Source organism: Microcaecilia unicolor, chromosome 11 (assembly GCF_901765095.1).
Source record: "Microcaecilia unicolor chromosome 11, aMicUni1.1, whole genome shotgun sequence".
NCBI classification, from domain to species: Eukaryota; Metazoa; Chordata; class Amphibia; order Gymnophiona; family Siphonopidae; genus Microcaecilia; species Microcaecilia unicolor.
Genome location: NC_044041.1, coordinates 56,791,351 through 56,815,757, shown reverse-complemented (window position 1 = coordinate 56,815,757; position 24,407 = coordinate 56,791,351). Strand labels below are relative to the sequence as shown.

Below are 24,407 nucleotides of genomic sequence, written 5' to 3'. Positions count from 1 at the left end.
TACTGCCTTTAAATTTGACTTTTTTGGGTTCTTTGTTGAGAACAAAAGATTTTTTTCTATACAGATTAATCTATCATCTCAGGAAACTGTAGATATATTAAGATGATGTTAGTACCGAGTCCTAGGGATGGAGAGCTCAGCAGCACTCGTATTTGCTCAGTCCCACAGTGATGACAGTCTCTGACTAAAAACAGATTAGATTTATCACGTGCATTTTTTACTAACACAACTGATAAATGAAAATTAAGACAATCCAAACTAAACCTCTGGTTAGTGGGCAAGCACTAGGGATAGTGCCTAGGAGTCATCTGTGCACTGTTCAGGTGCAGATGCTGGAAGGCAATACAAAAACAAGTTCGGATACTACTACTACTAATCATTTCTATAGCGCTACTAGATGTACACAGCGCTGTACACATTATATGCAGGTACTTTGTCTGTAGAGGGCTCACAATAAGTTTTGTACCTGGGACAATGGAGGGTTAAGTGACTTGCCCAAGGTCACAAGAAGCTGAAGTGGGAACTGAACCCAGGTTGCCAGGATCAAAGCCCGCTGCACTAACCATTAGGCCACTCCTACCTCAACTACACCACTACTATAATCTGAACAGAATCGTAATGTGTTTCACAATCACAGCATGAGCCACAGGCCTGAATTCAGATAAAAGCCCCCGTCTTCACTGGGAGTCAGATGCACAAAGGTCCCAGTACAGAATCGCTCTGTATTGCCACTCAGTAAAAATTACCAATTTGGAAATACAGAAGGATTCACAAAGAAAATCGCATGCAAATGAGCTGGTCGCTGCTTTTGCAATCAGCTCATTTGCATGCGATGAGATATGAATCCAGTTGGCAAGCTGAGCATGCGCAGAACAGCCAATCGTTAAGCATGGCTGCACTGCGCATTCTACAGATAGCTTTCATACACGCAGACATGCTGAGTGTCTGAAACCCAGCATAGCTCCCCCCCCCCCCCCCCAAACTGCTGCAATCATGTTGCTGATGCCGGAAGCCTGCACTCTCCTGCCTGCAGAAGTTGGGGGGGGGGGGGGGTTGCAGATCCTGAATAATGGAGCAGCTTAATCACTGCCAAAAAGTCCAACTCTCTGAACAGAGCAAAAGAAAAGAAAACTTGCTTCTCTCTAGAATGGAGTGCAGAAAGCAATCTGCTCAGAAAAGCGCTCTCTACAGCGCAAAAGGAGGGAGGAGGGAGACAGCTTAAACACCTGCAGCCCTCAGGAAGAGCAACCCCCCACCCCAGGTTCTCACTTGTGCTCCGGGATTCTCTTCTACCACTCTCACTTCCTTGCCAGCAATGAATCCGCCCTGAGGCAGGACAGGGCAGTGGCAGCACAAGAACTCTTCCTTGCAGAGATCAACAGCTCTCCTTCATCTCAGCCTCCCTCTGGAATTCATATTACTGACGTTTGCTCTGTGCTTCGAGGCCACCAGAGCTTCTGCTCAAAACAAAGGTATTTCTCATGCAAGTGACTAAAGTAAGAAAGATGAGACAGCGAGGGGGGGCCTCAGCACAGCTGCTGGATGGCATTGCCCAGGCAGGAGCTCTGCAGTGGGTCCTTCTCCTCTTGCAAGAATGGCAGAGGAAGCGGCTGAGGAGTACGTGCTATGAAGAATTGTCAGGATCGACAGATCCAGACCTCCCATTAAATTTTCCACGGTAAAGGTAGAGGCTACTTGTGTGCATCGTTCATAAAACAACTGTGAATCACTTTGAATGCACATCTGTATAGTAATTAGCTTATTATAACACCTTTGGATATGATATTCGTTAGTTGCTACCGTGACAGGAAATGCAGCTTGCAGAACCCTTTTGTGCATGTCTGGCTGTACTCCGTGCTCGCTAAATCGGCTAGATGTAGTGTAAAAACCACACTGCTGGCTCGTTAGGTTTTGTGCATCTGGGCCTGGGAGGCCATTCCATACATCCACCCTCCCTTTCTGTAAATAGATATTTCCTTAGTTTACACCTAAGTCTACCCCTTTTCACTCATCCTCTACTCTCTCATTTCAGAGTCGCCTTTCTGTTGAAAACAAGCCCACCTCCTAGACATTTAAATACTTCCATGGTATAAATGTACATATCTCCTCTATCCTAGCTCTCCTCCAGGGTATACATGTTTAAACTTTTAAGCACTACCCCATATGCTTTATGACAAAGACTACTGATATTTTAGTAACTGCTCTCTGGATTTACTGCATCCTATTTATATATTTTTTGAAGGTGCGGGCTCTGGAATTGTATACAGTACTTAATCAGATCTTACAAGGAAAAATAAGGGGAGTCACAAGATGGCTGCACAGAGAGGATGCTAGTTTGAGTTGCTCTCGCTCAGACTTTTTTATTAGCAGTTTATCTGCGTCAATGTTTTCTTTTCTTCAATGCCTAAATGGAGAGGGAAGCAAGCGATTTATGCCCAGCCGCAGCAGGATCCTTCTTCGGTGCAGCAAGTAGTGATAACCAGCTTCATGACACCCTTGGCTTGGGGAGTACTGGCTGGTCCAATACCGAGGGAAGCTTCGGGCCTCAGGAGTGAAGTTTCGCTTAGCCCCGCTGGACTGGCACCTCCCCCGCAAATGCAAGACCTTGTAGCATCGGGCTCGTGTCAAGCTACGGAAGGAGAGTTGTCTGACGCAAACAAGGGCATGCCGGATCCCCCAGAGTCTACAGTGATGGGAACAACGCTGAAGAAAGGGACAAGTCTCTCAGCCATGCAGTGGTTTGATGGAGGGTCTATCAGGAAAATGGGCAATTCCAGCTGTCCCACCCCTGATGAGACCCTCAGAAGTGACCCTGGATACCATCTGGACTGCACTGCATTCCATCTACAAAGTGTGTGTAGGAAATCTCTCCTCTTGTTCAGCAACACACACAAAGGATTGCCAAGTGTGAGGAGAACTGAAAACTCAGTCAGATAAACTGAACCTTTTAGACTCTTAGACTCTCAATTTCAGAAGTCTCAGGTAACTCAGATGTCTCTGGTTCAGGATAAATTAATGTTGCATCGGAAGATAGAAAATTTGGATAATTTTACTTGGTATATAAATTTGAGACTTCTGAATTTTCCCAAAATACTGACTGCAACACCTAAAGAATTATTCTATAGATTTCTGAAGAAAAAGTTCAAGTATTCTGACTCTGAACGTCTACCTCTTTATAAAATATATTATTTGCCAGTTCCTAGATGTACTAGTCCTTCTGTTGGCAATTCTTTGGTGGAAATGTCCTCTGATAGTTTAAATATTACCTGTATTTCCAGACATTTCCAAGTGGATTCAATTTAGGAGGAAGAAATTCCTGGCCATTAAACAGCAGGTTGTTTCTTTGGGGACTAAATTTCAATTGAGATACCCCTGTAAATGTGTGAACCATTAAGATCAACATTCCTACATTTTCTATGACTGTCACAGTTACAATTTTTTCTTGAAGGTAGAGGAGTGTCAGTTCCATGATGGATTTGATAGGGCTCCTTCTTGATCTGATTTTTTTTTCTTTTTTTTGGAGGGGGGGCACGTCCACTGTATTTTCTTTTTAGTTGTTGTTGTTCAATGGGAAGTGTTATGTTCCCTCTAAACTGTGAATTGTTACTTTTCCCCCCTCTAATGTGGTCTAACAGATTGTTTCAGTTATTTTTTTCCTATTGAGTAGTGTTTTAATGTTTGTTGTTTTTTCCACTGAATCTGTATCTTGATTCAAATTTCTTTTGATGTATACTGAATTTCCAAAACAGGTCTCACCAGAAACGTATACACAGGCACTACCACCTCTTTTTGCCCTGCTGGCTATTCTTCTCCCTATGCACCCAAGCAACCTTTCGGTTTTTGCCATCCCTTTTTCTACATGTTTGGCCACCTTAATATCATCAGATACGATCACCCCCAAGTCCCTCTCTTCTTCTGTACACAGAAGTATATCATCTCCTATACTGTACAGCTTTCTCAGATATTGCAGCCACAATGCATGACCCTGCATTTTTTAGCATTAAATCTTAGCTGCCAAATTCCAGATCTTCTTCAAACTTCAATAGATCTTTCTCATGTTACCCACACTATCAGGGGTGTCTACCCTATTGCACATTTGGTATCATTTGCAAAAAGGCAAATTTTACAAGACAGCCCTTTTGCAATATTGCTTACAAAAATGTTAAGAAGAAACCACACCATGAACCAATGCTTGCAGCACACTACTGGTGATGTCTCACTAGAGACTTTGACAGAAGCACTATGGATCTCTACAAAATCCTACGTGGAGTAGGAGGAGTAGAAGTGAATCGATTTTTTACTCGTTCCAAAAGTACAAAGACTAGGGGACACTCAAGGAAGTTATATGGGCATACTTTTAAAACAAATAGGAGGAAATAATTTTTCACTCAATGAATAGTTAAGCTCTGGAACTCTTTGCCGGAGGATGTAGTAACAGCGGTTAATGTATCTGGGTTAAAAAAAAAGGTTTGGACAAGTTCCTGGAAGAAAAGTCCATAGTCTGCTATGGAGACAAACATGGACTGCTTGCTCTGGGATTGGTGGCATGGAATGTTGCCACTATTTAGGTTTCTGCCAAGTACTTGTGACCTGGATTGGCCACTGTTGGAAACAGGATACTGGGCTAGATGGACCACTGGTCTGTCCCAGTATGGTTATTTAGGTACATTAGGTATTTCTCTGTCCATGGAGGGCTCACAATCTAATTTTGTACCTGAGGCAATGGAGGGTTAAGTGACTTGCCCAAGATCACAAGCAGCAGCAGTGGGATTTGAACAGGTCACCTCTAGATATCAAGACTGGTGCTCTAACCACTAGGCTACTCCTATACTCTACAATTATTATTATTTTTTTTAATTATGGGTTGGTCATTTAATTAAACTCTTGGCACACTGGAACATTTGCTATTTTCCTGTGTTAATTTACACATAGTCTGGTAAAGAACATCTACTTTATTACGTTTAAATTCCAAATTATCCTACAACATTGCCATTTTTTGATCAATATGTTTACCTGACCCCTTGACTTCTGATAATTGCAAACTTTTTGATGTTAATCACTTCTGCATTGAAAACTATTTTACATGAATGGAAAGATAATATAAAAGTCTCTTTTGTATTCTGGGGGAACTCATTGTGCCTGATTTATAAATAATGAAGTAAGAATTGCTGAGAAAACTGGGCTTACTCCATAGATTCAATAAGTCTGGGGACCCTTTTAATTGTTTTGTTCTGATAAAGAAACCACTCATGCTTAATTTGTTTTATACTTGTATCGATGCATGTTCTCATTGTACATGTTACAATTATATACTTTGTTTTGTGCTAGTTTGTTCAGAAATTCAATAAAGATGGTTTTGAACTTAAGAAATACATTTTTTCACTTGATTTGCCACATTTCCCCAGAAAAGTCAGAAGCAAGTTACACAAAAACAAAGTTCTGCCATAGCAAAACAAATACAGCAATGCAAATTGATTGACTCTAATGCCCTTTGTTTTACTGTGTCTCTCTTTTGGGATCTTGTTTCCTATAGCATCGATTATCAGATTTCCAGGAAATTAGCAGAACTATCCAGACACTCCTACTGCTCTTCTGCAGTTTTACTGCACTCTTTCCATTATTTTGCTGACAGCAAACATGCTATACTTGCTTTCCAGGACACACTGAATCAGCAGCTGAACTATGTGAGGTCACATACAATAAAGCTCATTCTGAGTGTAGATAACCAGCTTTGAGGTTTTGCTGCTGCTGCATTCCTGGTGCTATGCCAATGTTGACTCGAGGTCACTCATGTTACTGTCTTTGAGTGCTTTACACAACCTTACTGTGTTACCAGAAAGACAATGTATCATGCACCAGGCACCGTTTAAGACTTCACTGAATAAAATTGAAAATGATCATTTCAAAGGTGACCTAGATGCTACCTTGTTGATGACATCATAGTGTAGTCATCCGCCTTTTTTTTTTTTTTTTTTAAATAAGATTAGAGGCGGCTCCTAGCCAGGTCCAGTAGGACAGGCAGGACTTACCTGAAGAGTGATTATGTCCTGTCGTGTAAAAGGCTCATCTGTCAGGAGGTCCTTGTAGTTTTTTGGTTTAATGTTTAACTGTTCAATTGCCTAAATACCAAGAATGGAAATGAAAAATGAATTGCAGATACAATATAAAAATGAAAGACAGAAGGAAGAAATTCATTAAAAGAACTAAATGCTAATTCTAACTTTCTCACATCAGATTTCTTAATAGAAATAAATAGCAGTAAATAACAATATCCATTGGATCAAAGGAGCTTGAGCTGCCACCCTGCCCAGTTCCAGGAAGGAGACTTTTTGGCCAGTCCTGGTTTAGAACGTGCATCCCAAAGCAGTGTGGTATTTGTAGACCCTGATTCTACCCACTGAAATCAGGATGATATGGTCAGAAATCCAAGACAGGCCTGAAATCTGCTCCCTGGAACTGGGCAACTTGGCAGCTCATTCGTTTTGGCCTATGCAGAGTACCACACACAAAATTTTTATGAAATACACATTTATATACTAGTTCACATTTAAAATATTTTTTATATACATGAAAATTTTTAATTATATACACATATAGTTCATAAGGTTTTGTTATATATATTTTTTTGACTTATATGCAACTATTATTAAAAGTGTTTTTAAATTGATGATATATAGCCCATATATATATATATACATATTTATATTTTTTATTTATATCTTAGGTTTTTGTGATCATTACTAATTATTAAGTGCTCCTTCAGTTGATGTATTGCTGAATCCTAATTGATTGGTAGGTTTCTTTTATTCTTTTTCCTTTCTTTATATTATTTCTTTTCCCTTTTATTTATGGTTTATAAATCCTTAGGTAATACCCGGTGTAACAAATCCTATTGGTTATAATTTTAAGTTTATATATAAATGAGGTGGAGTATATGTAATAGATCTATTTATCTATATAACTTCTTTATGTCCCATTTATTACTTTCTAATATTATGTTTCTCTCAAATTGATCTGCATATTAAAAGATTTTCTAGAATTTTCATTAACTTTAATGAATATAGACACACATACGTTATGTACTGTTTTGTTTTTAAATATTTTTTTATACTTTTAACTTGTCTTTAAGAATCATATTAATATAAGTTTGTTTAGTATAATGTAAATTAATTTTTTTTATATTTGTTGATACATGTGTTTATATGTTTATGATTTTGTAGACCCCTGAGGAAGGCTGATACAGCCGAAACACGGACCGTGTTGGGTCCTGATTAAAGTTTTTTGGAGCATCTTACCCTTGTGTGTGGTGACTGATCTCTTGACATTGGGCCCTCTCCACCCTATTTCTGTTGTATGCAGAGTACCAGCATGAGCAGATGTGCTGCTTTAATTCCACAAATGAGCCCTGGCTTACTACAGATTTGAGGGACAGTTAATAAATTAAGCCGCCCAGAAGAGTATTACAAAGAAAGGAGGGGCTGAGGAGTTGAGGAAAGGATACTGTAGAGTGGCACAGGCAATTCCCAGCTGTAACTGGCAGCTGCAGTACTGAAGTGCAGTGCTGTATGGTTTTGACTGCCGCTGAACAGCAGCACAGCAGTAGCAACATATCAGCTCTGATCACGTAGCCCAAGATCAAGTCTGTATACAGATGTTCTTCATGCAGTAGAGAACCTACCTCATTAGCATAGACATTTCCTGTTGTCTTTATGGCCACTATATGAGAGTTATTGGTGAAGACCGTAAATAGCACTGGACAATGATATTTACCTTAAACAGAAAACAAAAACAGGATTTGTTAGAATGAGTGAATTGTTGTCAGACTCTCAGCCACTGACAGTGCCGGCAAGAGACATGAATACTGAGATTAAATCCTAGCACACACTTCTGTCAATACACCTCTGTCCTGCAGCACACCCCTGCTATTCCAGTACACACCCCAACTGGTGAAAACTGAAATATTTTCCTTCTGTGATGTAAACAGCCATCTGTTAAGCATATCAATTATAATTACTTAACTCCTTTGACATGGGCAGGAGAGGTAGGAGTAGGGATTATCAGTGGCAAGCACTGCTCACTACCACCCAGTAGACTTGGGTTTCATCTCCGGAACTGAGTTTATTTATTTTAATCATTTATAAGACTACAAAACTAGTTAAACCCATCCTATGTGGCAAACAGAATAAACATGCATATAACACACATAAGCCAATACAAATAAAAGACAGGATACACTATTGTACATGACAAAGAAAACATGTATATTATGTATACGTGAATATATAAAATATACAAAATAATACATTTAAAACAAAAACATTATTAGAATTCAGGAATCACCCATATTAGCAGACTAGCAAAAACCAGCACAATGGCTAACAAGTGGTATGTATCCAAAACACCTGTACACCTGGCATAAAGGCTTTAATTAAAAAGAGAGGCTTTCAAAAATTTCCTGAAATGTAGCAAGTCATCCTCTAAGCATAATAACCTGGCCAATGAATTCCATATGCGGGAAGCAGCTATTCAGAAAGCCCTACTCCGAATAGCAGATTGCCTCCTTACAGATTGCCTGGCTATCTCCAAAACTTTGTATTAGCAGAACATGGAGATCATATAGGGAAGTCATAGATCAACAAATCTGTGAGACAGCTAGGAGTTGAACCTTTTAATACTTAAAAAAAAAAAAAGCACATACGAACCTTCAAATTTCACCCATTGCTCAATACGTAACCTGGAGTGATGGGATCAAGAATGCCATGGGCTGTAGCATTCTCAATGGCTTGCAGTGCCTGTGAATAATTAGTATGTAGACCAACATAAATTGTGTTATTGTAGTACAGGCTGCTCCACACCTAAGAACTAATCAAAAACATACTTTAGGCACCTTGTCGGGTGCAGCTTACAGAATACAGCCGCTACTCCTTTCTTCAAGTGATTCTTTAACGATGAATGCTCAATGCTCGTCCACCCATATACCCAGTTTACGAGCTACCTTAGAACCCGGTAGCATATGCTTATCAGTCTTATACAATAAGGAGGTTCTGCTCCAGTGGCTGGCTGGAACTGCACAGGCAACATTCACAACCTGTGGGAGGAGAAAGGGAGCCCATGGAAGACAGAGTTCATGCTATCTAGGGTCCAGAGGAAGCTTGAAATTTGTAGCCGCTAGCCAAGGACCATCATATAATAGTTTGGCTAAATTGGGAAAGGAAGAGTAGACTATAAATTAATCTTCATCATAATAAATCACTCTCATAATATAAAGAGAGTAAATCTTAAAGCAATTTACACTGGTGATCAGCAATTTACACTGGTGATCAGCTGTCTGAAAACTACTGATCCTCAATGTGGCTAAAGGACAGATATTGTGGCAGAGGTGTTGTTTCTGGCAGGGAGAGGGGAAGTATGAATTTTCAAATCTGTGCGCTTATTTTTTCAAATAAAATTCTGTCCAACCCAAAGGCGAGTACAAGTGACCATATGCACTTGTATCTGTGACATGTTTCTAAGTAAAAATCCTTGTGTAGGTTCCCTTTGAAAACTGTTGAAAAGACTGCAGTCAAAAGTACATATGGACTATGAAGGGAAAGGGAAATGGGATGATATACTGCCTTTCTGAGGTTTTTGCAACTACATTCAAAGCGGTTTACATATATTCAGGTACTTATTTTGTACCAGGGGCAATGGAGGGTTAAGTGACTTGGCCAGAGTCACAAGGAGCTGCAGTGGGAATCCAACTCAGTTCCCCAGGATCAAAGTCCACTGCATTAATCACTAGGCTACTCCTCCACTCCTAACGAATGCAGTTTGCAAACTGTTGCCAAAAATAGATGGGAAAAACCCCAGGTACTTGCAAATGAAGATCAGGCTCTGACTGCACTGTAAGCCCAAAGGAACAGGAATAAATATCTAAGCAAAAACCAAAAGACAATTCCCCTCCCCCCCCCCCCCCAATTTCACCTAGCATGGGACTTCTGCCAGACTATAACAACTATTGAATAGCAGTGTCAATGAGCCACTGAGTACTCTGAGGTCGGCCCTTTAGCTAGCACTCAGGCAGCTTTATAGGGATGGTGAGGGGGAAGATGAAGTCCATATTCATAGAAACATAAAAACATATAGGCAGATAAAGACCATATGGCCTATCCAGTCTGCCCATCCATGCCATCTGCTCTCACTATCACTCCTTTAAGAGATCCTATCTACTTGTCCCAAGCTCTCTTGAATTCAGATAGATACTATTTTCGTCTCCACCACTTCCGCCAGGAGGCTTTACCACGAATTCACTACCCTTTCCACAAAGAAGTATTTCCTCAGGTTACTTCTGAGTCTACCCCCTTTCAACTTCATTCTATGTCCCTCATTCCTGAGCTTCCTTTCAATTGAAAGAGACTCACCTCCTGTGCATTTATGTTGCATAGGTATTTAAATGTCTATATTATATCTTCCTTCTCCTGCCTTTCTTGCAAAGAATACATATTCAGGTCTTTAAGTATGTCCCCATTCAATTTATGATGAAAACCACTATTTCAATAGCCACCCTCTAGACCGACTTCATCCTGTTTATATCTTTTTGAAGGTGTGTTCTCCACAATTGTACAGAATATTCTAAATGAGGTCTCACCAGAGTTTCATAGAGGGGCATCATTACCTCCATTTTCCTACTGGCCATTCCTCTCGCTATGCACCCTTCTAGCTTTCGTTGTCGCCTTTTCTACCTGTTTGGCCATTCTGTTTGCAGACTCCATTTAAGTCCAAGCAAATAGCTTACTACAAAGAACAAAAGTCTGGCTCTTGTTAAACTGTAGCTTTCTGTAAGAGCACTCCTAAATATTAAGGAGAAATTAGCTCTTATTTGATTTTTCCATTAGTCCTTCCCACTATTCCAGAACCCGTGGGATAGTTGTGTCCCTCAACCAACAGGTGGAGATAGAGAACTGAAAACTGAACTGAGACATATCTCTTGGCATCCAGTCCTGCTCCTCAGTATTTAGAAAGACAAGCAGCACGGAGAAACACAATACCCGATAACCTAAGATAACCAGACAAGCAAACGTGTGGACCGCTCTCATCTCTGGACAACTTATAGAGAGCAAGAGATAAGCAGGAAGCACCAGGCAAGGTGAGCGTCATTATCTGACCCATTACATCGCACTGACTAAATATCTCAGAAACCTCGAGCAGGCCTCTGGAACACTGGGAAGGACTAATAGAAAGAAAATCATCAAGTAGGACCTAATTTCTACTTCCATTATGCAGCTTCCCACTATTCCAGAACCTGTGGGATGTTCAAAAGCAACCCCTAGAGTAGGGATGGATTCTGGCACCACTACCCTGAGGACCAAAATCCCAAAACTGGCTTCCGAGTGTGCCGCAACATCCACCCTGTAGTGCTTGGCAAAGGAATGCAGCGTTGACCACGTCACCGCCTTGCAAATAACCACCAGAGACACACTACTACTACTTAACACTTCTAAAGCACTACAAGGGTTACGCAGCGCTGTACAGTTTAACAAAGAAGGACAGTCCCTGCTCAAGGAGCTTACAATCTAATGGACAAAAATGTGCAGTCAAACAAATTGGGGCAGTCTAGACACTAAGGTAGCCTCCGCCCAGGATGTCACTGTATGCCTTGAAGCATGAGCCTGCAAGGCATAAGGAGCCTGCTTCCCCACAAACAAATAAGCTGACACGATAGACTCCTTCAGCCATTTAGCACTTGTGAGCTTGGAAGCCATGAGGCCAAGCCTGTTTACCAAAAAGTACAGTCTGTCTAATCTGCAAAACTCATTTGTGACTTCCAGATATCTAGGCACATTGAGGAGCTTCAAGGAAGAATATCAAGCCTCTTCATCCTCTCTGTGAAAGGATAGAAGCTCCACAGATTAGATGAGATGAAATGCTGATATCACTTTTTGGAAGAAAGGAAGGAACTATGCACAGGAAGACCCCTGCCTCTGAAAAGTGAAGAAAGGGATCCTGACAAGGGAACCTAAAGCTCCGAAGCCCTACATGCGATGAAATAGCCACCAAGAAACGCTGTCTTTAGTGTAAGATATTTCAAACAGACCTTCTGGAGTGGATTAAAAGGAGGCTTCTGAAGAGCCCAAAGGAATAAATTAAGGTTCCACTCTGGAAACTGCGCACAAAAGTGAGAGTACTCTTCGGGGGCAGGAAAGAACCCTACTCTTTCCTGCCCCACTGCCACCACTCTCTTGCTAGTGCTGTGCATTTTCAAAATGGCCGCCAACACTTCAAGCAGTAATCTCAGGAGACTACTGCTTGAAGTCTCGGTGGCCATTTGAAAAAAAACCACAGCACCAGCAAGAGAGCAGCGGCAGCAGGGCAGAAAAGAGTAGGGTTCTTTCCTGCCCCCAAAGAGTACTCCTGCTGCAGCTCCTACTCCTCCTACCTCAAGTGAGTGTGGGGGTGTCTGGAGAGAGGGAGCAGCTGTATAAAAAATAAATATATTAAAAACAAGGGGGGGAGGGAGGGAGCGGCTGAAAAAAAAAAAGGGGGGCATGCTGTAATTGGTTATTAAATAAAAAGAAAAAAAAATGAATGCTGTGGATGGGAGGAGGCTGTAAAAAAAATAAAAAAGGGATACTGTGGATGGTTGGAGGCTATAAAAAAGGGGGATGCAAAAAAATTTTGAAAATTCTGTGCAGAAATTTGTTTTTTTGCGCAGAATTTAAATACTTCTTAAACAAAATGAAGTGTATTAATGCTAAAGATGTACAGTGAAGCTTACCAGAAAACTATTTGATTTAGTTTTCTTTCTTTGGATTTAGCTCAGGCCTTTTCAGTAGTAGTTCAAAGCAACTTACATTTCAGTACAGCAAATATTTCCCTATCCTGAGAGGGCTTACAATCTAAGTTTGTACCTAAGGCAATGGAGGGACTAAGTGACTTACCCAACACCACAAGAAGCATTGGTAGGATTTGAACCCTGGCTTCCTCATATTCTCAGCCATTAGGTTACTACTCCATTCCACTATCAATCATGACTTTGCACCACTGCAGAAGGGCTATCAGATGCGATGTTATGGCAGTTTTGTTCTTATTGGTTTTAACCGTTTGTATTTTGCTGCCGATGGAGTTCAGAAACTCTGTGATTCACTCGCACTGCTGTGCTATCAAATAATTAGCCCAAACATTTGGGCCTCTGACCCTTCTTGCTACTGTGTAAGCTAATGAGCACTGTGCAACACACTTCCTGTGCTAGAAATGTTTCCAGACAATATCCAGAGAAAAGAACAATATGGCAAACCAAAACTCAAGAGGTGGTTATTCATGCATGGCACAGGAAGTATCTCTGCAAATTCCTAAAGTGACCTTAACACAATTCCGCATCATAAACAAGCTCGTCATACCCCTGGTGTTTTACAACGAAGAGGAAAAAAAAAAACATTCCTTTGCCTCTCCAATGAACAGCCCTACTGCCACTAACTCCAGAGAAACCATACATAAAAGATGGGGTATGTCTGGTTGGGTAACTCCTAGTGCTTCATGATGAGGCTTCAACATTGCTCAGATACAGTGGCGTACCAAGGGGGGGGGGGGGGGCGGTCCGCCCCGGGTGCACACCGCCGGGGGGGGGGGGGGGGAGGGGTGCCGCGCGCCTGTTGGCCGAGTCCGCTCGTTCCCTCCCTGCTGCTCCCTCTGCGCGGAACAGGTTACTTCCTGTTCCGGGGCAAAGGGAGCAGCAGGGAACGAGCGGACTCGAAGCCGACAGGCGCGCGGCACCCCCCCCCCCCAGCAGGTAAAAATGCACCCGAGGAAGGGGGGGGGGGGCGCATCGGCGATCCGCCCCGGGTGTCAGCCAGCCTAGGAACGCTACTGCTCAGATACAAGAGATACATCATTTACTGTAAGGCACTTTACTGGCTAGGTGAGTCACTGGGCCAGTGGAGAAGTGATGCCATGTTGGGCTAAGGTGTGAACTATTGTCCAACGATGCTTCACCATGACATTACTTCCTAACTCAACATTCCCCAAGATGGCTACTGTCTTGAATCCGTGCCAATGACAGCCATGGCCATCATAACTGTTGCACCCTCCAAATAGTCTCAGTGCCTCATTTAAAAGAGCTTTTCATAAAACTGCAGATGACAGACTTTCTAGTATTAAGTTTTGAAACATACTAAAGTTTAGTAAGGATTGAAGGTTCAACCAGAATCCTGCTGCAGAAAGGTCAAAAGACCCATCAACTCACCTTCTTGGTTTTTAGCAAAGTTCAGCTTTGTAAGAGATTTTGCATCCAGTTTCTAAATACAGGGAAACACAAATAGTAAAGTTATGGTAACAAAACTAGATTTATTCACTGTGAATAAATCTGCACTAAACAGCCAAATCCTTTCAGCCATGCAAAACTGCTCCACTCTGCATTGTGGTAAACTTATCCCCCCCCCCCCCCCCCCCACACCTCCTGCCTAATCCACTCCTTGCCAGCCTCCTGGTTTCCCTTAAAACATTTCCAAAATATGCCCGGCCATGTGTGGCTAATGACTATCTACCGTCTATCAGCCACTTCCCATCTAAGAGAGAACACATTGGCCCCTGCATGCTGTGAGCATCACCTACAGATGGCACTGGGACAGACTCTGGGTCAGTACGGCAGACCTGCCAACCACCAATGTGTGCACTAGGAAGACCAAACTAACACAAACTCCCTCCATGCTTCTACCCTATGTTCATGTTCTAGACAGCTATGGGAATGCATTTTCATTTCCTTGTTCAATCTGTGTAAGATGGAGACACAGAAAGGTCTGGAACTCTTAGTTTCCTGCTTTATATGGGTATACAATATGCAGAGATCTCTTAAGAGAAAGTTCCAGTAAAGACAGAGAACTGTTCAAGAGACATTTAAAAAGAATGTACAAATGGGGACCCCTACACCATTCCTCACCAGCTCCACTGTTCATGCACAAGGTGTCAGGTCTGAGAATGGAGAAATCACTCTGTTACATCAGCTTTTCACCTTTAAACTTGCAGAGACACTGGAAATCCACTCACTAGAGTGGTGCCCACCACCTCTTATACTGCACTGCCATCTCATGCAGAATCTAACAGGGAAGAATTCTGCCCACTTTTAAAATCTGAAATATGCGGCAGGAAACACTACTTATAAAAGGTAAGAGATGTCACTAGAAGCATTCAACTGGCTACTTGATACAAAATATAAATAGGTATGCAGTGGATTATCACTAACTAGAAACAAATCTGCTGGAAAGCTTCTGACCATCAGATCACTTGTCTCATCACAGATTTTTCTAACCTATTCATTAAAATTCAACATTCCTTCCATCGGCCCCAAATGAAAGAAAAGCCTTCTCTACATTAGGATTATTCCTGTTTTAATGAAAATGAAATCTCTTGCCAGTATATAAGCCACAAAGTGCCAAAACAGCACTGGAACTGCATTCTTACTACGAGCACAGGGAGTCCCATTATTCACAACTTCTCAATGAACAATAGAATTGAAAGATTTGTGCTTTGAGTACAGCGCTGCACATGTCTAGTAGCACTGTAAAAATGTTAAATAGAAGTAGTAGTAAATGAAAACACCATATATGTATTTTTCTATTTTTCATCCTTTCAAGTGCACTAAACTGTTGTCATGTTCCTCAAAATCTGCTGCAGATGTTCAGTGGAAGATCTGCAGTTTAAATATTATAATCAAACATCCACCACATAAATCACTCATCATATACAAACATCTAGGGCTTAAGCGTCTTCCAGTGACATCCCACCACTGTCTTCAAACACGTTTTATTATATTAAATAAAAAAAAGCTGTGTTCTGCTAGACTTACTTAGCTCTGAGAAACTTAAGCACTAGTAACTCCTTCTCTGTAATAAGACCACTACTGCCCAAATAAGGGAACACCCTTTAATTTAATCTTATTTCATCTCTCTAAAATGAAACCAGTTCAATAAATACCCTGCTCTATACTCAAGATGATGATGCTGGTTTTGCTGAAGAAAACACTGAATGTTTACTCTTGAGAGCTGTGGGTGCCCAAGTTCCAGCCACACTGGAGTTTTCACATCTTGCATGCCTGTACCCACCCAAGGCTATGTTCTCATAAGCAGGATGAACTGATATGTTCAAACTGAAGACCTCTAAAAGCCTGCTGTACTCTATGACTCAAGAGTGCCATCTGGTGCAGAAAGAGAAAAGTACATAACAGATTTGTTGAGTCTGGCATCCAAAACAGATATACTGAACAGCTGCACTTGTGGATCTACAGCAATAATACATCTGATGAAGATCCTGGCCTGATTTTCTTGAACCCCAATAGAATCTGGGCTATACAATCAGATAGAAGTCTATATGTCTTACAATGCAACAAAAATGTGGCTATGAAAACCAGAACCTGATCAGACTTGCAAGGTTGACTTGGCAGATACTTGACATCACTAACAATCATTTATTAGGATTTATTTACCACCTTCTTGAAAGAATTCACTCAAGGAGGTGTACAGCAAAATTAAGTCAAACGTAAGTGAAAGACAATTACAGCAGTAGTCAAACTATTCAAACAATACAAAGTATGGCATAGTATGCTACATTACAATGTCAACACAATACACAATAAAACATTTTAATAGACACTAAGAGCACTAGCCTTTCTCTGAGACAGCTGTACTATGCTTTCCATACGTACTTTAGATGCTAATAAAAAATAAAATGTCTAATTAGTTTAAGAGGCGTTGGGGGGATAATAGTATTTGAGATAAGTCTTGGAGGCTATCCTTTCATGCTTGGACAAGATGGGAGGCGGGGTATTTCCTTTATTTTATTTTATTTTTTTTCTCTTTTCTGATTTATGGTATTTTAAGGAGGAGGGTAAATCACGTTGTTCCATCTTGTTGGTATTAAAATAGCTTGTCCTTGACTGTTTGGGTACAAGTCTGGGTGAGGGGGGTGGTATACAGGTGGGGGAAGAGACAACATTTGGTAAAACTTTGAGGATGGAATTCCTTTTTCTATTCTGTACTGTTTTATATGCTGATCATTTCTGTTGACTCATACAGAGATTGTTGAAGTTGTACACTTTGCTGGTTTCTCAATAAAAATGTTAAAATGTCAAAGAAGATATAAAAACATAAGAACATAAGTGTCTGCCATACTGGGACAGACCAAAGATCCATCAAGCCCATATCCTGTTCCCAATAGTGGCCAATCCAGGTCACAAGTACCTGGCAAGATCCCAAAACAGTACAATAAATTTTATGCTGCTTATCCTAGAAATCAATATAATTGACAAAACAAACAATTGTGCCTGTGCTCTGTCGAGCATCAAAATATAACAAAATGTTTAAACACACATGAATACAAGTGTATTGCTTCTTCAGCTTATTGAGAGTGGAGTAGTCTCATATGTAACACACGATAAAGATTATTTGATTTTTCACCCAATGACTGGGTGTATTATCTGTGTGTATTGTCTAATCATTGACTGAACCTCCACCACCCTTTGCTAATCTTATATATAAAGATATATTTCTGTTTGTCAATATGCTAACATCTAATTTTATGTAGCACTTAGCTTGAACAAGTTGGTGCTCTTAAAACCCCGACAGGTCCCCGTTTCGTGGTTACTTTCTCAAGGGGGAGTCACCAGTTCAAGTAACAGTCTCAAGTGCAACTGCAGCATTACTCTGTCTCCTGTCTCTCTGTCTGCTGCAGTTGCACTTGAGACTGTTACTTGAACTGGTGACTCCCCCTTGAGAAAGTAACCACGAAACGGGGACCTGTCGGGGTTTTAAGAGCACCAACTTGTTCAAGCTAAGTGCTACATAAAATTAGATGTTAGCATATTGACAAACAGAAATATATCTTTATATATAAGATTAGCAAAGGGTGGTGGAGGTTCAGTCAATGATTAGACAATAAACACAGATAATACACCCAGTCATTGGGTGAAAAATCAAATAATCTTTATCGTGTGTTACATATGAGACTACTCCACTCTCAATAAGCTGAAGAAGCAATACACTTGTATTCATGTGTGTTTAAACATTTTGTTATATCCTAGAAATCAGCAGTGGATTTTTCCCAAGTCTATCTTAATAATACCTTATGGATTTTTTCTTTTAGGAAGATATCCAAACCTTTTTTAAACCTTGCTAACTGCTTTTACCATGTTCTCTGGCAACAAATTCCAGAGTTTAATTACCAGGACTCTAGGAAGAGGTGCTTTCTGCATTGTACACAGAACTCTTCCCAAGAGGCAGAAGATTTGATGAGCCCCAAGAATAACCACCAGACAGAACAATGACTGCTCCCCTCACCATGTACTCAGGTTGGTAGAAGGGCTGCGTTTTGTATATACATTCTGATACCAATGCTGGGATGCCATTTTGCTCTTCCTCCGCCAACCAGGACATATCCCATTCAAGTTTAAGCAAAAATTAACCGTAAGTGGCACTGATGATCTATAAACATTCACTTAGTTATCAAAATGAGTAGCCTGAACAGAGCTGTGAGAATACAAAACACACTGTCTAACCCTAAAAATGCAGCTCCTACACACCTCTCCTGTGATGGGGTTGGTTCCATACTTCTTTATCCAGGGAAGAATGCTCCTGTAGAGAAGGCAACATAAATCTTACTGCAGAAACTATACACATTGTCAAAATGTTTTGCCATGATAGCGGCCTGTAAAATGCAGAGATCTGGGGCAGCAATCAGAAAAGAACAGCCAGTCACTAGAACTATCACAGAACAAACCACATCATTACCCCCTGAAAATCAAGTACTTTTACTGAGACCCACTTCTTCCATGCGAGACAAAGCAGCATTTTTTTTTTAATGTAAACATGTCTTTATTGAGGAAAGCACAAAAATACAACAAGATAACACAAAAGCCAATGCTACATATACCAGTGGCTCCCAAACCTGGTCCTGGAGGTACCATGATATCCACAGTGAATATTCATGACAGAGATTTGTGTGCAGTGGAAGCAGTGCATGCAAATCTCTCATGAATATTCATTGTGGATATCCTGAAAACCTGACTGGCTGGGGTGCCTCCAGGACCAGGTTTGGGACCACTGATCTAAGACAATGGAGAATGAAGTGGTCAGTAAGGGGAAGCAGAATTTCAACTCTGGCTTCCTTGGTCCTTAGTCTCTGCTACTCCTCCACTCCACTTTGTAGTAAGACTAAATGCACAGCAAGGCATTTCACCACAACTTAATTTTGTCAAACTTGCAGTACTGCTTTAACAATCACACTGCTCATTTTTAAAAAAATGAAAAACAAGCACTTACAGCAAATCAAAGACAATCCCATCGGATGTGCAGACCGGGTACTCAAAGGGCTGGAGAGACAGACTGGAGAGGAAAAGAAAGGTTTGAGTCAAGTCAAGATATTTTAGAACCACTCTAAAAGATTCTTCTCCCAGTCACTGATTTTTACAAATGAGAAAGAGAAAATGATCATAAAGGAGTAATTAAGTTTTACCTGTTAATTTTCTTTCCTTTAGTCCTACCAGACCAGTCCAGAACTTGTGGGCTCTACCCTATAAGGGCACCATGCAGCCTTAGGTCTTCAGTATTTCAGATGACAAAGCAATGAATTACAGGTTTCCCCTACTCATGTCTTGAAAAATTAACAGTATGTATCACTATTTAGAAACATACAACTTTGAAAACAAGAGAATCCTCAAGTATTTGACAGCAAACAGCTGCCCGGAGACTCAAGAGGTAAAATATCAAACATTTACTTAACCAGTATGTTTCCAAACTGCAACCTGGAGAACCTTTAAGGCACAGTCTCCTTCCACCAGGATGGTAGCTCTTAGTAACTGGTAAAACCAGGTGATCTACGTTATGCTCTCTAAATTTCTCCTTTTCCTCCAGTAACAATGGGCAAAGCTTAACCATGGCTCTGCCCACATGAATCCCGATTCGAGAGCCTCCCACTGTGTTGCAATTGGTTTAACTGGATTCATGAATTGGAAATGTTTTGGAAGACTTCCTAGTTCCTACCAGAAAAAGGTTCCCTATCACAGAAGTCTCCTGTGTCACCAAAACAGTAATGTCCAAGGCTTCCAGGGTTCTGGAAATTAATCCAGGAAGGTATTCTTTACAAAAGAACCATGCATGGTCAGAACCTGCAGCTGAAATCTCAGATTGAGAGTCTCAATTACTTAACACCTGTAAACATCTGCATTTGGAGGCAAAATGATCCTCTTGACACTGGAGCAGATGAAGGAAGCATCTCTGGAACTCAATTCCTTTGACAGTATTTAAATTAAAACAGGCCTCTGCAGAAGCAACACAAACTCCGGGGGAAAAGGAGTTCCTGAACCCAGAGAATCTGCCACAGCATCTAAGGGAGACAAAAATTCCTGATGCATAGCTGAATTCTCCAAAGAATCTGAATTAGCGTCTAAAAGAGCTTTTTAAGTAGCAGCTCCCTCCTCCATAGGCCCTGTGTTAGAAGCCAAGTTAGTGAAGCAACCTTGCAAAATGGCAGTCCTTCCTGCAGAATCTGCCTGAGAACCACAGGCATGTGAGAGGAGAGATGCAAGCTCTTCATTTTGAGCAGAAAAACCTCACTGGTGATGTAGCAGCCCTTCCCCAACCCCCATCTTCGTTGGAGGAGGGATATAGCCTCCCTCTTCTTCCATCTGCGCCACCTCAAAAATGGCGGTGCCCAGCCCTGTCCAGTGCATCCTGTGATGCACTGGGTGGGGCTTCACACCATATAAGGGAGTTTCTCCCTTATGTTGTGAAGCCCCACCCAGAGCATCCCAGGAGTTTCTCCTTATATGGATGCCCAGCGAATCACAGGACCTCCAGGCCCCATGTCGGGGGGGGGGGGGGGGGGGGGTTGGGTTGGGGTTCCTGCTCCTGCGGGGGGAGGGCTGCTGCATTTGGGGGGAGTGGGGGCCTGTTAGAATGCAAATACGTGCTAGACAGGGCTCACCATTCCTCCCCAATGGCCTGCAAACCAAACGCCAGCTCCAAGCTGGCATAAGGTTTGCCACAGACAGCGCACCAATGTTTGGCACACTGCAAGGTGATCATTGGGGAGGAATACATTTAGCATGCATTTGCATGCTACCTGTGCTAAGAGCCCTGTTTTGCGTGCAATTACTAGTTGTGTTCAGAGCCCGTGAACGCGTTCTTTCACGCACTCAGGGGCTACGATCATGGGGCCGTAGCAAACGCAGGCACTAGTATGGCATTAACTGCCTCTAGCACCTGCGTTTGCTTCTGCTTCTGATCATCGTCCCATAAGAGCCTCAAGAACTAGGATAGCAGATCTTTATCATGAGACACGACTCTGGCCATGTTTAGGCATCTATGCCTGTGTCAGGGGTCAAACTGTATGATCCACTATAGGAATAGAAGTTATCCAAAATGAAGACCTTGGCGGTGGCAGTGCTGGCTGGGGGCTTCTCAAGCAAACGCTCAGGGACATGGCGTTGTTCTGGGAGCTGTAGGATTCTGAGCAGTAGCAGATTGTTTGAATCTTCATTTTAGATAGCTTTTGTTCCTATAGCGGGATCATACAGTTTGATCTGAGGCAGGCATAAATGTCGAAACACGTTTCACATTTTGTGCTTTGGTTCCCTCTTTCTTTTGTTGGTTGTTATCACAGGCATGCCAGCTGCGACAGAACTCTATCCCAAGGTAGCAGCTAAACAGGACAGTGTTCACTCACAGTAGCAACACCTGGTCAGCAGCCCAAGCTCCCTCAGTTAGGCCCAATAGAAGAAGGAAGCGCCCACACCCTCAGACTTCTCCAATTATAGAAAAAAAAAAACATTTGAGATTCTTCCAGCTGGCTGGCTGGTTCTCCTCCTGATATCAAGGTATTTGCTAGTCCTTTCTAAAACTTTCTTATATTATTAAAACACAGAAAAGGAAAGGAGAGGACTTTTACTGATGTGGGTGGGAAGGGATGGACTCTTCTGAGTTATCCCCTCAGCTTAGCTGTAGCCCAAATCAAACAGGCACCTCCTGCTCAACTGGGACCCGGTTCTCAAACTGGCCCAGGAGCTATTCTCCAGTCAGTCTGGGGACTGCACAATTTGCCTGTCACCATCTGCTGAAGAAACAAATGTTAAAGATCTAAGGCTGCACCGTGCCTTTACAGGGCAGAGTCCACAAGATTTTCAGTGGTCGATATTCAGACTGCGGGAGAGAGCCCCGATAACTCCCGCAGTGAGCCCAGATATTCAGTGCCGGGCCATTTTCAGTGACCAGCATTGAATATCCAATTTATTGTTGGCCGATTTAAACTTAAACGGCTTAGTTGATATTTAGAGATAGCCAGTTAAGTTTAAACCAGCCAAAACATTCCAGCTATTTAAGCAGCCCAATGTGACTGCTTATAATAGCCGGCTACAAGGTGACTATTTGGGGATAGCCAGCTACATCGTGCGATATAGCCGGTTATCTCCTAGCCGTTAACCAGTAATATTCAGCTGAATATTGCCAGATAGCCAGTTAAGTACCATTTAAATGGCCAAGTGCTGTTCCTGGCCGGTTAAATTATTTTGAATATTGGGGGGGGGGGGGGGGGGGGGGTGTCTAAGTCCATCTGCTGGTCGACAGGCATAATCTGCAAGTTCTGGGGTTCAGTAAGGACACTAAGGAATTGCACTTATTGAGTAACGGTTTGTTTTTATAAAGCACAGTGCATTAGAGCCAATACCTGGTATCACTAAAAACCGTGGCAGAAAGAAAGGACAAAGACCAGATATCCAGGCAAGTTTCAGATATCTCCTTGCTGCAGTCCAACGTTACCAAAATCCACAGTTCAAGAAGCCATGAAACTCACTTTCTGCACCTTTGCTATTCTGCATGGACAGTACACATGTGCTAATCAGAGCATTAACCATTTGTCCTTTTTTGCCTCAGCAAAGTTGTGTCTACAAAAACTCATTCATGCTCTCACCTGCAATGATCAAAAGGCAAACGCCTGAAATTTGTTTGTGGAATGTCTGTTTAAAAAAGAAAATGCACATTAAAATGATGGCTAAACAAGTTACCTTTACCAAAAGACTTTAGTAGTTACTAAGTTTAACTGGCAGGCACTGGTGAGAGACGGGTGAATATTATGATGATGTAAAGTTCTTTGGGTGCTACAGGCAGTAAGAAAGAGAAAAAAAATTAAACAGCCCAATATTCAAAGCCACTTATCTGGGTATAAGGTATTGGCTTGGACCACCCCTTGATTTTCAGTGGCATTATCCAGATAATAGAGTGAAATTCTCTGCAGACCACCTGGATAGCGCCAGGGTGGTGCATGGATGGAGCGAGGTCTAAGTGGATAAAGTCAGAACAGCAATCAGGTTTTCCTAACTTTATCCAGATAGTGGGGTGAATACTGCCTCTATCCAGATAGCACCAGCCACCATCTAGATACCAGTACTGAATATCCAGATTTATTTCAGCCACAGCAATTGGCATTTAACTGAACTAATTTTTATTCAGGATCACAAAAGGAAATATCATCCAGCCTCAGAAGAATACATCATCATGAACGACACACAGTCATTTCCCAAATGAACCAAGAATATGATCCTAATTATTAAATAAAACATCTCCCACCCTCCTTCTACAAAATATATACAGAAACCTACAGTCTCCTGAAGTAATGCTTAACACAAACTGCATAAATCAAATGTAAATAAAGTGTTTACTACAACCCACAGTGTTTAGTGTTTCCCCATTGCCGATTGCCACAGACCATTGAGAGGGCAAATTGCCAGTGGTGCTGATAATCCCTTCACCCCAACAAAAGTTCATGGAAGCAGTTCTTTCAGCATCAAACAATGACAATTTTATTATACTTTTTCCAAAATGGAACACAGACTAATCACAAGCAGTGGAGTTAGCCCAGCAGTATCCAAGGTAGTACATTCATTACTACAGCACGCCGTCCCCTTCTCTTTATGGGCATTACATTTACCAGCATCTGGAACAGCTTTTCAGATCAGGTTTCCCTTCTCTCAAGGGCAGCCATGCCTCATGCCAACCTCTGCTCCTGCAGGGCCTTTGCAGAAGCAGAGAGGAAGGCTCTTGCCTCCCTTTACTCTCTAGGTACCCTCCTCCCTTCCTTAGGCAGCTAACACAGGACTCCACTTGCCCTTGCCTTTCAAACACACAGTCCAAAATTAACCTTGAGCACAACTCCTGCTCTCAGTTCATCTTTCCTATCAATCAGATGTCCCAAAACATTTCAGGGAAAACCTTCTTGGACAATACTTTCATGTGGTCATACCCAGACCATTCTGTTCCAAGCTGGGTCTCTCCCCACATTCTCCATCAGGCTAGGCTTAACCACATTCCTAGTGTCTCGTCTGCCTTTTAAGGAATACTTGACTCTAGTCCAGCTTATACTTTGGGGTCCTCACTGCCCCAGGTTAGGTAACC

The 24,407-nt window shown here is 41.8% G+C and overlaps 1 protein-coding gene across 1 annotated transcript in view; it reads right to left on the bottom strand.

The window, feature by feature from the left end:
- PPIL2 (peptidylprolyl isomerase like 2) overlaps positions 1-24,407 on the bottom strand; it is a 125,626-nt gene that overhangs the window by 89,171 nt on the left and 12,048 nt on the right. Inside the window, exons 3-8 of the mRNA XM_030218786.1 lie at positions 22,927-22,972; positions 19,284-19,346; positions 18,545-18,596; positions 14,219-14,270; positions 7,679-7,770; positions 6,030-6,119 (exon numbers count right to left, since the gene is read on the bottom strand). Coding sequence (XP_030074646.1) covers positions 6,030-6,119; positions 7,679-7,770; positions 14,219-14,270; positions 18,545-18,596; positions 19,284-19,346; positions 22,927-22,972 — 395 coding nt within the window. The remainder of the gene's footprint in view (positions 1-6,029; positions 6,120-7,678; positions 7,771-14,218; positions 14,271-18,544; positions 18,597-19,283; positions 19,347-22,926; positions 22,973-24,407) is intronic.